This window comes from Rhinoderma darwinii, unplaced genomic scaffold (genome assembly GCF_050947455.1).
Source record: "Rhinoderma darwinii isolate aRhiDar2 unplaced genomic scaffold, aRhiDar2.hap1 Scaffold_709, whole genome shotgun sequence".
Lineage (NCBI taxonomy): Eukaryota > Metazoa > Chordata > Amphibia > Anura > Rhinodermatidae > Rhinoderma > Rhinoderma darwinii.
Genome location: NW_027464270.1, coordinates 134,444 through 152,278, shown reverse-complemented (window position 1 = coordinate 152,278; position 17,835 = coordinate 134,444). Strand labels below are relative to the sequence as shown.

The following is a 17,835-nucleotide window of genomic DNA, read 5'->3' as shown; positions in this document are numbered from 1 at the left end:
GATCCTACTGGTCCACGGACATTCTTTATCATTGTCCCGCAATACAATGATGCAACGGCTCGGTGGTGACCACTAGAAAAATTCCTTGAGGGGTGTAGTTTCCAAAATGGGGTCACTTTTGGGGGGTTTCCACTGCTTTGGCACCACAAGACGTCTCCAAACCGGACATGGCACCTAAAATATATTCTAAAAAAAAAGGAGGCCCCAGAATCCACTACGTAGGCGCTCCTTTGCTTCGGAGGCCGGCGCTTCAGTCCGTTATCACACGAGGGCCACAGGTGGGAGATTTCTGAAAACGGCAGAATCGGGGCAATAAACATTGAGTTGCGTTTCTCGGGTGCAGAAAAAATGTGTTACAGATGAATTTCAGCCCAAAAAAATAATTCTAAAATTTCCCCTCTACATTGAATTATTCCTGTGAAACGCCTAAAGGGTTAAGAGACTTTGTGAATACTTTGAGGGGGGCAGTTCTTAAAATGGGGTGATTTATGGGGGTTTCTAATATATGAGGCCGTCAAAGTCCCTTCAGAACTGACCTGGTCCCTGAAAAAGTGGCCTTTTGTAATTTTCTTGATAATGTGAGAAATCGCTGAAAAAAATTCTGAGCCTCGTAAATAAAAGCACGTTCAAAAAACGGGGCCAACATAAAGTAGACGTGTGGGGGATGGGAACTAGTGACTGTTGTGTGGGGGATGGGAACTAGTGACTATTGTGTGGGGGATGGGAACTAGTGACTATTGTGTGGGGGATGGGAACTAGTGACTATTGTGTGGGGGATGGGAACTAGGGACTATTGTGTGGGGGATGGGAACTAGGGACTATTGTGTGGGGGATGGGAACTAGGGACTATTGTGTGGGGGATGGGAACTAGGGACTATTGTGTGGGGGATGGGAACTAGTGACTGTTGTGTGGGGGATGGGAACTAGTGACTATTGTGTGGGGGATGGGAACTAGTGACTATTGTGTGGGGGATGGGAACTAGTGACTATTGTGTGGGGGATGGGAACTAGGGACTATTGTGTGGGGGATGGGAACTAGGGACTATTGTGTGGGGGATGGGAACTAGGGACTATTGTGTGGGGGATGGGAACTAGGGACTATTGTGTGGGGGATGGGAACTAGGGACTATTGTGTGGGGGATGGGAACTAGGGACTATTGTGTGGGGGATGGGAACTAGGGACTGTTGTGTGGGGGATGGGAACTAGGGACTGTTGTGTGGGGGATGGGAACTAGGGACTGTTGTGTGGGGGATGGGAACTAGGGACTGTTGTGTGGGGGATGGGAACTAGGGACTGTTGTGTGGGGGATGGGAACTAGGGACTGTTGTGTGGGGGATGGGAACTAGGGACTGTTGTGTGGGGGATGGGAACTAGGGACTGTTGTGTGGGGGATGGGAACTAGTGACTGTTGTGTGGGGGATGGGAACTAGTGACTATTGTGTGGGGGATGGGAACTAGTGACTATTGTGTGGGGGATGGGAACTAGTGACTATTGTGTGGGGGATGGGAACTAGGGACTATTGTGTGGGGGATGGGAACTAGGGACTATTGTGTGGGGGATGGGAACTAGGGACTATTGTGTGGGGGATGGGAACTAGGGACTATTGTGTGGGGGATGGGAACTAGGGACTATTGTGTGGGGGATGGGAACTAGGGACTATTGTGTGGGGGATGGGAACTAGGGACTGTTGTGTGGGGGATGGGAACTAGGGACTGTTGTGTGGGGGATGGGAACTAGGGACTGTTGTGTGGGGGATGGGAACTAGGGACTGTTGTGTGGGGGATGGGAACTAGGGACTGTTGTGTGGGGGATGGGAACTAGGGACTGTTGTGTGGGGGATGGGAACTAGGGACTGTTGTGTGGGGGATGGGAACTAGTGACTGTTGTGTGGGGGATGGGAACTAGTGACTGTTGTGTGGGGGATGGGAACTAGTGACTGTTGTGTGGGGGATGGGAACTAGGGACTATTGTGTGGGGGATGGGAACTAGGGACTATTGTGTGGGGGATGGGAACTAGGGACTGTTGTGTGGGGGATGGGAACTAGGGACTGTTGTGTGGGGGATGGGAACTAGGGACTGTTGTGTGGGGGATGGGAACTAGGGACTGTTGTGCGGGGGATGGGAACTAGTGACTGTTGTGCGGGGGATGGGAACTAGTGACTGTTGTGCGGGGGATGGGAACTAGTGACTATTGTGCGGGGGATGGGAACTAGTGACTATTGTGCGGGGGATGGGAACTAGTGACTGTTGTGCGGGGGATGGGAACTAGTGACTGTTGTGCGGGGGATGGGAACTAGTGACTGTTGTGCGGGGGATGGGAACTAGGGACTGTTGTGCGGGGGATGGGAACTAGGGACTGTTGTGCGGGGGATGGGAACTAGGGACTGTTGTGCGGGGGATGGGAACTAGGGACTGTTGTGCGGGGGATGGGAACTAGGGACTGTTGTGCGGGGGATGGGAACTAGGGACTGTTGTGCGGGGGATGGGAACTAGGGACTGTTGTGCGGGGGATGGGAACTAGTGACTGTTGTGCGGGGGATGGGAACTAGTGACTGTTGTGCGGGGGATGGGAACTAGTGACTGTTGTGCGGGGGATGGGAACTAGTGACTGTTGTGCGGGGGATGGGAACTAGTGACTGTTGTGCGGGGGATGGGAACTAGTGACTGTTGTGCGGGGGATGGGAACTAGTGACTGTTGTGCGGGGGATGGGAACTAGTGACTGTTGTGCGGGGGATGGGAACTAGTGACTGTTGTGCGGGGGATGGGAACTAGTGACTGTTGTGCGGGGGATGGGAACTAGTGACTATTGTGCGGGGGATGGGAACCAGGGACTATTGTGTGGGGGATGGGAACCAGGGACTATTGTGTGGGGGATGGGAACCAGGGACTATTGTGTGGGGGATGGGAACCAGGGACTATTGTGTGGGGGATGGGAACTAGGGACTGTTGTGTGGGGGATGGGAACTAGTGACTGTTGTGTGGGGGATGGGAACTAGTGACTGTTGTGTGGGGGATGGGAACTAGTGACTGTTGTGTGGGGGATGGGAACTAGTGACTGTTGTGTGGGGGATGGGAACTAGTGACTATTGTGTGGGGGATGGGAACTAGGGACTATTGTGTGGGGGATGGGAACTAGGGACTATTGTGTGGGGGATGGGAACTAGGGACTATTGTGTGGGGGATGGGAACTAGGGACTATTGTGTGGGGGATGGGAACTAGGGACTGTTGTGTGGGGGATGGGAACTAGTGACTGTTGTGTGGGGGATGGGAACTAGGGACTGTTGTGTGGGGGATGGGAACTAGGGACTGTTGTGTGGGGGATGGGAACTAGTGACTGTTGTGTGGGGGATGGGAACTAGTGACTGTTGTGTGGGGGATGGGAACTAGGGACTGTTGTGTGGGGGATGGGAACTAGGGACTATTGTGTGGGGGATGGGAACTAGGGACTATTGTGTGGGGGATGGGAACTAGGGACTATTGTGTGGGGGATGGGAACTAGGGACTGTTGTGTGGGGGATGGTAACTAGTGACTGTTGTGTCTGGTGTTACCGGCTGTTTTACAAGCAGATACATTTTACATTTAAAAAAATGCTATTTTTTTGCACATTTTCTCCAAATTTTGGTGTTTTTCACAAATAAATTTTAAATTTGTCAACCAAATTTTTTCACCATCATAAAGTACAATGTGTCACAAGAAAACAATCTCAGAATCGCTTGGATAGGTAACAGCATTCTGGAGTTATTACCACTCATAGTAAGGCCTCATTTACATGAGCGTAATATACGCGCATGCATTTCACGCGTGTCGTACGCACCTATATTACTCTATGGGGCAGTGCAGACGATGCAGGAATTTTGCGCTGCACGAGTGCGTGGCGTAAAACTCACGACATGTTCTATAATCGTGCGTTTTTCGCGCATCACGCACCCATTGAAGTCAATGGGTGCATGAAAACCACGAAGGTCACATGGAAGCACTTCCGTGCGAACTGCGTGATTCGCGCAAGAGCTGTCAAACTGAATGTAAACCGAAAAGCACTATGTGCTTTTCTGTTTACAAACATCCGAACGGAGTGTCTTAGAGATGAGCGCACCCGGACAACCGAAACGAACTTCACCGGGTTCGGCCGAACTCGTTTTGACCGAACCCATCAGGAGATAGTCACTGTCCAGGGTGCTGAAAGAGTTAAACTGGTTCAGCACCCTGGACAGCGACTTCTGATCCCAATATACGTGAACGTGTAAAAAAAAAAAAGAAGTTCTGACTTACCGATAACTCCCGGCTTCTTCCTCCAGTCTGACCTCCCAGGATGACAATTCAGTCCAAGTGACAGCTCCAGCCAAGCACAGGCCAAGCACAGGCTGCAGCGGTCACATGGACTGCCGCGTCATCCAGGGAGGTGGGGCCCGATGTCAAGAGAGGCGCGTCACCAAGGCAACGGCCGGGAAGTTCTCGGTAAGTACGAACCTCTTTTTTTTTAAACAGGTTGCTCGATATTGTGATCGGAATTCACTGTCGAGGATGCTGAGTTACTGCCGATCAGTTAACTTTTTCAGCACCTTGGACAGTGACTGGCGTCGACTAGCCCCATCTCTATGATGGCGGCTGCGCGAAAATCACGCAGCCACGCATCATACACTGATGACACACGGAGCTGTCAAGTGCCTTTTGCGCACGCAAAACGCACACGCTCGTGTAAATGAGGCCTAACAAATGTCAGATTAGAAAAAATGTGCCGTGCCACGAGGCCAAAACAGGCTGTGTCCTGAAGGGGTTAAACAGAGCGCTTCTCCAGGGCTGAATCCCCTCCCCCATGGTAAACAATGTCATTGTCCATCCACCAAGGCTATTTGATCTGCTCCTTACAAGAGTAATAAAACATTAAGTTGAAGAACACGACATAGAATTCCTTCAGGACGCCGCTGACCGTTACTTCTTACTTATTAACCTCAAGACGGCTCCTTCAGGCCACAAGATGGATTCCAACGATCCAAAATGGACGCCGACCATACAAGATGGAGTCCATGCAAAGTGTTCTCTTTTAAACCCGTTCTAATCACCTTGACAATGTTCTGCGTGTAGCGGGGTGTTCATTCTTCCTGTGATGTCCCTCCAGAATGTCAGAAGGCTGAGGTGGACCTGTGCTTCCTCTTTGATGACGGTTACAGCATGGGAGAGCTGGAGTTAGACATAGTGAAGACGTTCCTGCTCAGCACCATCCGCGACCTGAAGAACAGCAGCATGAATGTAAGAGACGAGAGCCGGACCGCAACCGCCGCTCAACACCTCCATGATGTCCGTCCTCCCCGCAATGTGTCACCCCCTCCGACTTCTCTTCTAAGTCGTCAACAATCACCCCCCCCACCTTCCAAAATCTCTATTCTCCAGCCCCTGCGCCCACCATCACATACCAAGATCCCGTTCATCAGCATCTTCCCAACCCACCCACCATCTCTATTCTCCACATACCACCTACGTACCGTCCATGACCCCTGCCCGGCTTCACTGGAACCCCCTCATGTCCCTCTGATGGGGGTCTACACGCTCTGCTGCCCCCATTACCAGCATGATATCCAGTAATCAGCACTTTTCTGAGGGTCTACACTCTGCTGGGGGGGTCTACACTCTCTGCTGGGGGGGGGTCTACACGTTCTGCTGCCCCTATTACCAGCATGATATCCAGTAATCTGCACTTTTCTGAGGGGTCTACACTCTGCTGGGGGGTCTACACTCTTTTCTGGGGGGGTCTACACTCTCTGCTGGGGGTCTACACTCACTGCTGGGTTTCTACACTCTCTGCTGGGGGTCTACACTCTCTGCTGGGGGTCTACACTCACTGCTGGGTTTCTACACTCACTGCTGGGTTTCTACACTCTCTGCTGGGTTTCTACACTCACTGCTGGGGGTCTACACTCACTGCTGGGTTTCTACACTCACTGCTGGGGGTCTACACTCTCTGCTGGGGGTCTACACTCACTGCTGGGTTTCTACACTCTCTGCTGGGGGTCTACACTCACTGCTGGGTTTCTACACTCTCTGCTGGGTTTCTACACTCTCTGCTGGGTTTCTACACTCTCTGCTGGGTTTCTACACTCACTGCTGGGTTTCTACACTCACTGCTGGGGGTCTACACTCTCTGCTGGGGGTCTACACTCTCCTGGGGGTCTACACTCACTGCTGGGGGTCTACACTCACTGCTGGGGGTCTACACTCACTGTTGGGCTTCTACACTCACTGCTGGGCTTCTACACTCACTGCTGGGGTTCTACACTCTCTGCTGGGGGTCTACACTTTTCTGGGGGGGTCTACACTCTGCTGGGGGTCTACACTCACTGCTGGGTTTCTACACTCACTGCTGGGGGTCTACACTCTCTGCTGGGTTTCTACACTCACTGCTGGGTTCTACACTCACTGCTGGGGGTCTACACTCTCTGCTGGGGGTCTACACTCACTGCTGGGGGTCTACACTCACTGCTGGGGGTCTACACTCACTGCTGGGGGTCTACACTCACTGCTGGGGGTCTACACTCACTGCTGGGGGTCTACACTCACTGCTGGGCTTCTACACTCACTGCTGGGGTTCTACACTCTCTGCTGGGGGTCTACACTTTTCTGGGGGGTTCTACACTCTGCTGGGGTTCTACACTCTGCTGGGGTTCTACACTCTGCTGGGGTTCTACACTCTGCTGGGGTTCTACACTCTGCTGGGGGTCTACACTCTGCTGGGGGTCTACACTCTCTGCTGGGGGTCTACACTCTCTGCTGGGGTTCTACACTCTTTTCTGGGGGGGGTCTACACTCTCTGCTGGGGGTCTACACTCTCTGCTGGGGGTCTACACTCTCTGCTGGGGTTCTACACTCTGCTGGGGTTCTACACTCTTTTCTGGGGGGGGTCTACACTCTTTTCTGGGGGGGGTCTACACTCTCTGCTGGGGGGTCTACACTCTCTGCTGGGGTTCTACACTCTTTTCTGGGGGGGTCTACACTCTCTGCTGGGGGGGTCTACACTCTCTGCTGGGGCTCTACACTCTCTGCTGGGGCTCTACACTCTCTGCTGGGGCTCTACACTCTCTGCTGGGGGGGTCTACACTCTCTGCTGGGGCTCTACACTCTCTGCTGGGGCTCTACACTCTCTGCTGGGGCTCTACACTCTCTGCTGGGGCTCTACACTCTCTGCTGGGGGTCTACACTCTCTGCTGGGGGTCTACACTCTCTGCTGCCCCTATTACCAGCTTGATATCCAGTAATCGGCACTTTTCTGGGGGTCTACACTCTGCTGGGGGTCTACACTCTGCTGTCCCTATTACCAGCATGATATCCAGTAATCCGCACTTTCTAGGGGTCTACACTCTCTGCTGGGGGTCTACACTTTTCTGGGGGGGTCTACACTCTCTGCTGGGGGTCTACACTCTATTCTTGTGGGGGTCTACACGTTCTGCTGCCCCTATTACCAGCATGATATCCAGTAATCGGCACTTTTCTCTTGCAGTTTGCTGTTGTTCAGTTCGCAGGCCAAGCTCAGAAAGTTTTCGATTTCAAGGATTATCAACTTGGAAAAAGTGAAGAACGAATTACTGAGATGAAGCATAAAGGGGGTCTAACAAATACCTACAAAGCCATCAGATTCACGCTGTAAGTGCCTGCGTAGCATTTCTGGAGGTGCTACCATTGAATGATTTCCGTTGGGTGGAGTAGTCTGTACTTCTTGCAATGGTCAGGGATGGGGCCTCCTGATGTATACGACGTGTATACTCCTCATTCCATCCTTACAGTACATACAGGAGGCAGCGCAGGTGTCCGGCGTGCTGCAGAGATGCTGGCGTAGCATGCAGCATACTTCCCTTCTACATCTGCTGCACACTGACCGCTGAGGCTGCTCCCGTACAGCAGCCTCTCTGTAATATAATGTGGGTTATTGAACGTGATGGCAGGTAGACCGTGAAGTGACCTCCCAGCCCCGTGACTCAGGCTGATCTTCTCCCCCACATGTGATGGTTTCTCCCTTGCGCGCTGCTTCTGGTGCTTGGTGTGTAGATTACATGTGGACTATTTGATGTCTTCTGATGAGCTTGAGAATGGATTGTGGTGATACAAACTCATTAACATCCCATGTTTTCCTGCAGAGAGGAGATCTTCACCCCAGAAGCTGGAGTCCGGGAGCAGGCCAAGAAGATACTACTTATTCTGACAGATGGAGACGTAAATGATGATGACGATGGAGTGATAGAAACCGCAGACAAACAACAAGTCACCCGTTATATCATTGGGGTAATCCGCTTCGCTTAGACATCACAATGTTCTGTTCTCCACCCTTCACCCGTGACATCATCACTTAACTATCTTCTGTCCTCTGCTACTTGCCCATCATCACAGGGCTACCTTCTGTCCTCCACTCCTCACCCGTGACATCATCACAGGGCGATCTTCTGTCCTCTGCTACTTACCCGTGACCTCATCACAGGGCGATCTTCTGTCCTCTGCTACTTACCCGTGACCTCATCACAGGGCGATCTTCTGTCCTCTGCTACTTACCCGTGACCTCATCACAGGGCGATCTTCTGTCCTCTGCTACTTACCCGTGACCTCATCACAGGGCGATCTTCTGTCCTCTGCTACTTACCCGTGACATCATCACAGGGCGATCTTCTGTCCTCCACTCCTCACCCATGACCTCATCACAGGGCTATCTTCTTACCCAAGGAAACCACACACGGCTTTCTTCGTCTGCCACTCCTGGTCAATGACACGATCACAGGGCTGTCTTCTGTATTCTGCTCCTCATCCGTGACATCATCACATCAAATTCCAGCTCCTGACAAGTGCCGTCTGCTTAATTCTTATTTTTACAGGTTGGAAAGAACTTTGACCTACAACTTCAAACCAATCTGGCTTCTTATCCACTGGATAAACACACACAAGTGATGAACGATTACTCCTACCTGGAGAGTTTCTTTAAAGAGCTGCAAACCAAGATCTTGGCCATTGAGGGTGAGTCTAAGGGTGATAAACGGAATGACAGGGTTTGTTTTCTTGTCCCTGATCACCAATTTACAGTTTACACACCGATGTAATCTACAGAAAAAGTAGAGTCACTGTGTACATACATTACTCATCCTGTATTATACTCCAGAGCTGCACTCACTATTCTGCTGGTGGAGTCACTGTGTACATACATTACTTATCCTGTACTGATCCGGAGTTATATCCTGTATTATACTCCAGAGCTGCACTCACTATTCTGCTGGTGGAGTCACTGTGTACATACATTACATTACTTACCCTGTACTGATCCTGAGTTATATCCTGTATTATACTCCAGAGCTGCACTCACTATTCTGCTGGTGGAGTCACTGTGTACATACATTACATTGCTTATCCTGCACTGATCCTGAGTTATATCCTGTATTATACTCCAGAGCTGCACTCACTATTCTGCTGGTGGAGTCACTGTGTACATACATTACATTGCTTATCCTGCACTGATCCTGAGTTATATCCGGTCTTATTCTCCAGAGCTGCACTCACTATTCTGCTGGTGGAGTCACTGTGTACATACATTACATTACTTATCCTGTACTGATCCTGAGTTATATCCTGTATTATACTCCAGAGCTGCACTCACTATTCTGCTGGTGGAGTCACTGTGTACATACATTACATTACTTATCCTGTACTGATCCTGAGTTATATCCTGTATTATACTCCAGAGCTGCACTCACTATTCTGCTGGTGGAGTCACTGTGTATACATTACATTACTTATCCTGTACTGATCCGGAGTTACATCCTGTATTATACTCCAGAGCTGCACTCACTATTCTGCTGGTGGAGTCACTGTGTACATACATTACATTACTTATCCTGTACTGATCCTGAGTTACATCCTGTATTATACTCCAGAGCTGCACTCACTATTCTGCTGGTGGAGTCACTGTGTACATACATTACATTACTTATCCTGTACTGATCCTGAGTTACATCCTGTATTATACTCCAGAGCTGCACTCACTATTCTGCTGGTGAAGTCACTGTGTACATACATTACATTACTTATCCTGTACTGATCCTGAGTTACATCCTGTATTATACTCCAGAGCTGCACTCACTATTCTGCTGGTGGAGTCACTGTGTACATACATTACATTACTTATCCTGTACTGATCCTGAGTTACATCCTGTATTATACTCCAGAGCTGCACTCACTATTCTGCTGGTGGAGTCACTGTGTACATACATTACATTACTTATCCTGTACTGATCCTGAGTTACATCCTGTATTATACTCCAGAGCTGCACTCACTATTCTGCTGGTGGAGTCACTGTGTACATACATTACATTACTTACCCTGTACTGATCCTGAGTTATATCCTGTATTATACTCCAGAGCTGCACTCACTATTCTGCTGGTGGAGTCACTGTGTACATACATTACATTACTTATCCTGTACTGATCCGGAGTTACATCCTGTATTATACTCCAGAGCTGCACTCACTATTCTGCTGGTGGAGTCACTGTGTACATACATTACTTATCCTGTACTGATCCTGAGTTACATCCTGTATTATACTCCAGAGCTGCACTCACTATTCTGCTGGTGGAGTCACTGTGTACATACATTACATTACTTACCCTGTACTGATCCTGAGTTATATCCTGTATTATACTCCAGAGCTGCACTCACTATTCTGCTGGTGGAGTCACTGTGTACATACATTACATTACTTATCCTGTACTGATCCTGAGTTATATCCTGTATTATACTCCAGAGCTGCACTCACTATTCTGCTGGTGGAGTCACTGTGTACATACATTACATTACTTATCCTGTACTGATCCTGAGTTATATCCTGTATTATACTCCAGAGCTGCACTCACTATTCTGCTGGTGAAGTCACTGTGTACATACATTACATTACTTATCCTGTACTGATCCTGAGTTACATCCTGTATTATACTCCGGAGCTGCACTCACTATTTTGCTGGTGGAGTCACTGTGCACATACATTAATTACTTATCCTGTACTGATCCTGAGTTACATCCTGTATTATACTCCAGAGCTGCACTCATTATTCTGCTGGTGGAGTCACTGTGTACATACATTACATTACTTATCCTGTACTGATCCTGAGTTACATCCTGTATTATACTCCAGAGCTGCACTCACTATTCTGCTGGTGGAGTCACTGTGTACATATATTATATTACTTATCCTGTACTGATCCTGAGTTATATCCTGTATTATTCTCCAGAGCTGCACTCACTATTCTGCTGGTGCAGTCACTGTGTATATACATTACATTACTTATCCTGTGCTGATCCTGAGTTACATTCTGTATTATACTCCAGAGCTGCACTCACTATTCTGCTGGTGGAGTCGCTGTGTACATACATTACATTACTTATCCTGTACTGATCCTGAGTTATATCATGTATTATACTCCAGAGCTGCACTCACTATTCTGCTGGTGGAGTCACTGTGTACATACATTACTTATCCTGTACTGATACCGAGTTACATCCTGTGCTATACTCCAGAGCTGCACTCACTATTCTGCTGGTGGAGTCACTGTGTACATACATTACTTATCCTGTACTGATCCTGAGTTATATCCTGTATTATACTCCAGAGCTGCACTCACTATTCTGCTGGTGGAGTCACTGTGTACATACATTACATTACTTATCCTGTACTGATCCTGAGTTATATCCTGTATTATACTCCAGAGCTGCACTCACTATTCTGCTGGTGGAGTCACTGTGTACATACATTACATTGCTTATCCTGCACTGATCCTGAGTTATATCCTGTATTATACTCCAGAGCTGCACTCACTATTCTGCTGGTGGAGTCACTGTGTACATACATTACATTGCTTATCCTGCACTGATCCTGAGTTATATCCGGTCTCATTCTCCAGAGCTGCACTCACTATTCTGCTGGTGGAGTCACTGTGTACATACATTACATTACTTATCCTGTACTGATCCTGAGTTATATCCTGTATTATACTCCAGAGCTGCACTCACTATTCTGCTGGTGGAGTCACTGTGTACATACATTACATTACTTATCCTGTACTGATCCTGAGTTATATCCTGTATTATACTCCAGAGCTGCACTCACTATTCTGCTGGTGGAGTCACTGTGTATACATTACATTACTTATCCTGTACTGATCCGGAGTTACATCCTGTATTATACTCCAGAGCTGCACTCACTATTCTGCTGGTGGAGTCACTGTGTACATACATTACATTACTTATCCTGTACTGATCCTGAGTTACATACTGTATTATACTCCAGAGCTGCACTCACTATTCTGCTGGTGGAGTCACTGTGTACATACATTACATTACTTATCCTGTACTGATCCTGAGTTACATCCTGTATTATACTCCAGAGCTGCACTCACTATTCTGCTGGTGAAGTCACTGTGTACATACATTACATTACTTATCCTGTACTGATCCTGAGTTACATCCTGTATTATACTCCAGAGCTGCACTCACTATTCTGCTGGTGGAGTCACTGTGTACATACATTACATTACTTATCCTGTACTGATCCTGAGTTACATCCTGTATTATACTCCAGAGCTGCACTCACTATTCTGCTGGTGGAGTCACTGTGTACATACATTACATTACTTACCCTGTACTGATCCTGAGTTATATCCTGTATTATACTCCAGAGCTGCACTCACTATTCTGCTGGTGGAGTCACTGTGTACATACATTACATTACTTATCCTGTACTGATCCGGAGTTACATCCTGTATTATACTCCAGAGCTGCACTCACTATTCTGCTGGTGGAGTCACTGTGTACATACATTACTTATCCTGTACTGATCCTGAGTTACATCCTGTATTATACTCCAGAGCTGCACTCACTATTCTGCTGGTGGAGTCACTGTGTACATACATTACATTACTTACCCTGTACTGATCCTGAGTTATATCCTGTATTATACTCCAGAGCTGCACTCACTATTTTGCTGGTGGAGTCACTGTGCACATACATTAATTACTTATCCTGTACTGATCCTGAGTTACATCCTGTATTATACTCCAGAGCTGCACTCATTATTCTGCTGGTGGAGTCACTGTGTACATACATTACATTACTTATCCTGTACTGATCCTGAGTTACATCCTGTATTATACTCCAGAGCTGCACTCACTATTCTGCTGGTGGAGTCACTGTGTACATATATTATATTACTTATCCTGTACTGATCCTGAGTTATATCCTGTATTATTCTCCAGAGCTGCACTCACTATTCTGCTGGTGCAGTCACTGTGTATATACATTACATTACTTATCCTGTGCTGATCCTGAGTTACATTCTGTATTATACTCCAGAGCTGCACTCACTATTCTGCTGGTGGAGTCGCTGTGTACATACATTACATTACTTATCCTGTACTGATCCTGAGTTATATCATGTATTATACTCCAGAGCTGCACTCACTATTCTGCTGGTGGAGTCACTGTGTACATACATTACTTATCCTGTACTGATACCGAGTTACATCCTGTGCTATACTCCAGAGCTGCACTCACTATTCTGCTGGTGGAGTCACTGTGTACATACATTACTTATCCTGTACTGATCCTGAGTTATATCCTGTATTATACTCCAGAGCTGCACTCACTATTCTGCTGGTGGAGTCACTGTGTACATACATTACATTACTTATCCTGTACTGATCCTGAGTTATATCCTGTATTATACTCCAGAGCTGCACTCACTATTCTGCTGGTGGAGTCACTGTGTACATACATTACATTGCTTATCCTGCACTGATCCTGAGTTATATCCTGTATTATACTCCAGAGCTGCACTCACTATTCTGCTGGTGGAGTCACTGTGTACATACATTACATTGCTTATCCTGCACTGATCCTGAGTTATATCCGGTCTCATTCTCCAGAGCTGCACTCACTATTCTGCTGGTGGAGTCACTGTGTACATACATTACATTACTTATCCTGTACTGATCCTGAGTTATATCCTGTATTATACTCCAGAGCTGCACTCACTATTCTGCTGGTGGAGTCACTGTGTACATACATTACATTACTTATCCTGTACTGATCCTGAGTTATATCCTGTATTATACTCCAGAGCTGCACTCACTATTCTGCTGGTGGAGTCACTGTGTATACATTACATTACTTATCCTGTACTGATCCGGAGTTACATCCTGTATTATACTCCAGAGCTGCACTCACTATTCTGCTGGTGGAGTCACTGTGTACATACATTACATTACTTATCCTGTACTGATCCTGAGTTACATACTGTATTATACTCCAGAGCTGCACTCACTATTCTGCTGGTGGAGTCACTGTGTACATACATTACATTACTTATCCTGTACTGATCCTGAGTTACATCCTGTATTATACTCCAGAGCTGCACTCACTATTCTGCTGGTGAAGTCACTGTGTACATACATTACATTACTTATCCTGTACTGATCCTGAGTTACATCCTGTATTATACTCCAGAGCTGCACTCACTATTCTGCTGGTGGAGTCACTGTGTACATACATTACATTACTTATCCTGTACTGATCCTGAGTTACATCCTGTATTATACTCCAGAGCTGCACTCACTATTCTGCTGGTGGAGTCACTGTGTACATACATTACATTACTTACCCTGTACTGATCCTGAGTTATATCCTGTATTATACTCCAGAGCTGCACTCACTATTCTGCTGGTGGAGTCACTGTGTACATACATTACATTACTTATCCTGTACTGATCCGGAGTTACATCCTGTATTATACTCCAGAGCTGCACTCACTATTCTGCTGGTGGAGTCACTGTGTACATACATTACTTATCCTGTACTGATCCTGAGTTACATCCTGTATTATACTCCAGAGCTGCACTCACTATTCTGCTGGTGGAGTCACTGTGTACATACATTACATTACTTACCCTGTACTGATCCTGAGTTATATCCTGTATTATACTCCAGAGCTGCACTCACTATTCTGCTGGTGGAGTCACTGTGTACATACATTACTTATCCTGTACTGATCCTGAGTTATATCCTGTATTATACTCCAGAGCTGCACTCACTATTCTGCTGGTGGAGTCACTGTGTACATACATTACATTACTTATCCTGTACTGATCCTGAGTTATATCCTGTATTATACTCCAGAGCTGCACTCACTATTCTGCTGGTGGAGTCACTGTGTACATACATTACATTACTTATCCTGTACTGATCCTGAGTTATATCCTGTATTATACTCCAGAGCTGCACTCACTATTCTGCTGGTGAAGTCACTGTGTACATACATTACATTACTTATCCTGTACTGATCCTGAGTTACATCCTGTATTATACTCCGGAGCTGCACTCACTATTTTGCTGGTGGAGTCACTGTGCACATACATTAATTACTTATCCTGTACTGATCCTGAGTTACATCCTGTATTATACTCCAGAGCTGCACTCATTATTCTGCTGGTGGAGTCACTGTGTACATACATTACATTACTTATCCTGTACTGATCCTGAGTTACATCCTGTATTATACTCCAGAGCTGCACTCACTATTCTGCTGGTGGAGTCACTGTGTACATATATTATATTACTTATCCTGTACTGATCCTGAGTTATATCCTGTATTATTCTCCAGAGCTGCACTCACTATTCTGCTGGTGCAGTCACTGTGTATATACATTACATTACTTATCCTGTGCTGATCCTGAGTTACATTCTGTATTATACTCCAGAGCTGCACTCACTATTCTGCTGGTGGAGTCGCTGTGTACATACATTACATTACTTATCCTGTACTGATCCTGAGTTATATCATGTATTATACTCCAGAGCTGCACTCACTATTCTGCTGGTGGAGTCACTGTGTACATACATTACTTATCCTGTACTGATACCGAGTTACATCCTGTGCTATACTCCAGAGCTGCACTCACTATTCTGCTGGTGGAGTCACTGTGTACATACATTACTTATCCTGTACTGATCCTGAGTTATATCCTGTATTATACTCCAGAGCTGCACTCACTATTCTGCTGGTGGAGTCACTGTGTACATACATTACATTACTTATCCTGTACTGATCCTGAGTTATATCCTGTATTATACTGCAGAGCTGCACTCACTATTCTGCTGGTGGAGTCACTGTGTACATACATTACATTACTTATCCTGTACTGATCCTGAGTTATATCCTGTATTATACTCCGGAGCGGCACTCACTATTCTGCTGGTGGAGTCACTGTGTACATACATTACATTACTTATCCTGTACTGATCCTGAGTTACATCCTGTATTATACTCCAGAGCTGCACTCACTATTCTGCTGGTGGAGTCACTGTGTACATACATTACATTACTTATCCTGTACTGATCCTGAGTTACATCCTGTATTATACTCCAGAGCTGCACTCACTATTCTGCTGGTGGAGTCACTGTGTACACATATTATATTACTTATCCTGTACTGATCCTGAGTTACATCCTGTATTATACTCCAGAGCTGCACTCACTATTCTGCTGGTGCAGTCACTGTGTATATACATTACATTACTTATCCTGTACTGATCCTGAGTTACATCCTGTATTATACTCCAGAGCTGCACTCACTATTCTGCTGCTGGAGTCACTGTGTACATACATTACATTACTTATCCTGTACTGATCCTGAGTTATATGCTGTATTATACTCCGGAGCTGCACTCACTATTCTGCTGGTGGAGTCACTGTGTACATACATTACATTACTTATCCTGTACTGATCCTGAGTTACATCCTGTATTATACTCCAGAGCTGCACTCACTATTCTGCTGGTGGAGTCACTGTGTACATACATTACATTACTTATCCTGTACTGATCCTGAGTTACATCTTGTATTATACTCCGGAGCTGCACTCACTATTCTGCTGGTGGAGTCACTGTGTACATACATTACATTACTTATCCTGTACTGATCCTGAGTTACATCCTGTATTATACTCCAGAGCTGCACTCACTATTCTGCTGGTGGAGTCACTGTGTACATACATTACATTACTTATCCTGTACTGATTCTGAGTTATATCCTGTATTATACTCCAGAGCTGCACTCACTATTCTGCTGGTGGAGTCACTGTGTACATACATTACTTATCCTGTACTGATCCTGAGTTATATCCTGTATTCTACTCCAGAGCTGCACTCACTATTCTGCTGGTGGAGTCACTGTGTACATACATTACATTACTTATCCTGTACTGATCCTGAGTTACATCCTGTATTATACTCCAGAGCTGCACTCCCTATTCTGCTGGTGGAGTCACTGTGTACATACATTACTTATCCTGAGTTACATCCTGTATTATACTCCGGAGCTGCACTCACTATTTTGCTGGTGGAGTCACTGTGCACATACATTACATTACTTATCCTGTACTGATCCTGAGTTATATCCTGTATTATACTCCAGAGCTGCACTCACTATTCAGCTTTTGGAGTCACTGTGTACATACATTACTTATCCTGTACTGATCCTGAGTTATATCCTGTATTATACTCCAGAGCTGCACTCACTATTCTGCTGGGGGAGTCACTGTGTACATACATTACATTCATGATCCTTGTCTATCACCTGAGTGATCTGATATCGTACAATTTGTGTTCCCAGGGGTGGCACAGGGTTCCAATTTCTCTCGAGAAATGTCTTCAGCTGGATTGAGTGCAGCTTTCGCACAGGTGGGTGAGGGGTGATGGATATATTATGTGTACGGTGTGATGACTAGAGCCCAATTGCTAAGCCTGAAAGACCACCATTG

The 17,835-nt window shown here is 46.7% G+C and overlaps 1 protein-coding gene across 2 annotated transcripts in view; it reads left to right on the top strand.

Moving 5' to 3' along the window:
- The window catches only part of LOC142729185 (integrin alpha-L-like), a 54,081-nt gene that overhangs the window by 16,147 nt on the left and 20,099 nt on the right, over positions 1–17,835 (top strand). For both annotated transcript variants that reach the window (XM_075849222.1, XM_075849223.1), the window contains exons 6-10: positions 5,122–5,252; positions 7,495–7,637; positions 8,129–8,273; positions 8,855–8,993; positions 17,688–17,755. In XM_075849222.1, the coding sequence (XP_075705337.1) occupies positions 5,122–5,252; positions 7,495–7,637; positions 8,129–8,273; positions 8,855–8,993; positions 17,688–17,755 (626 nt within the window). The remainder of the gene's footprint in view (positions 1–5,121; positions 5,253–7,494; positions 7,638–8,128; positions 8,274–8,854; positions 8,994–17,687; positions 17,756–17,835) is intronic.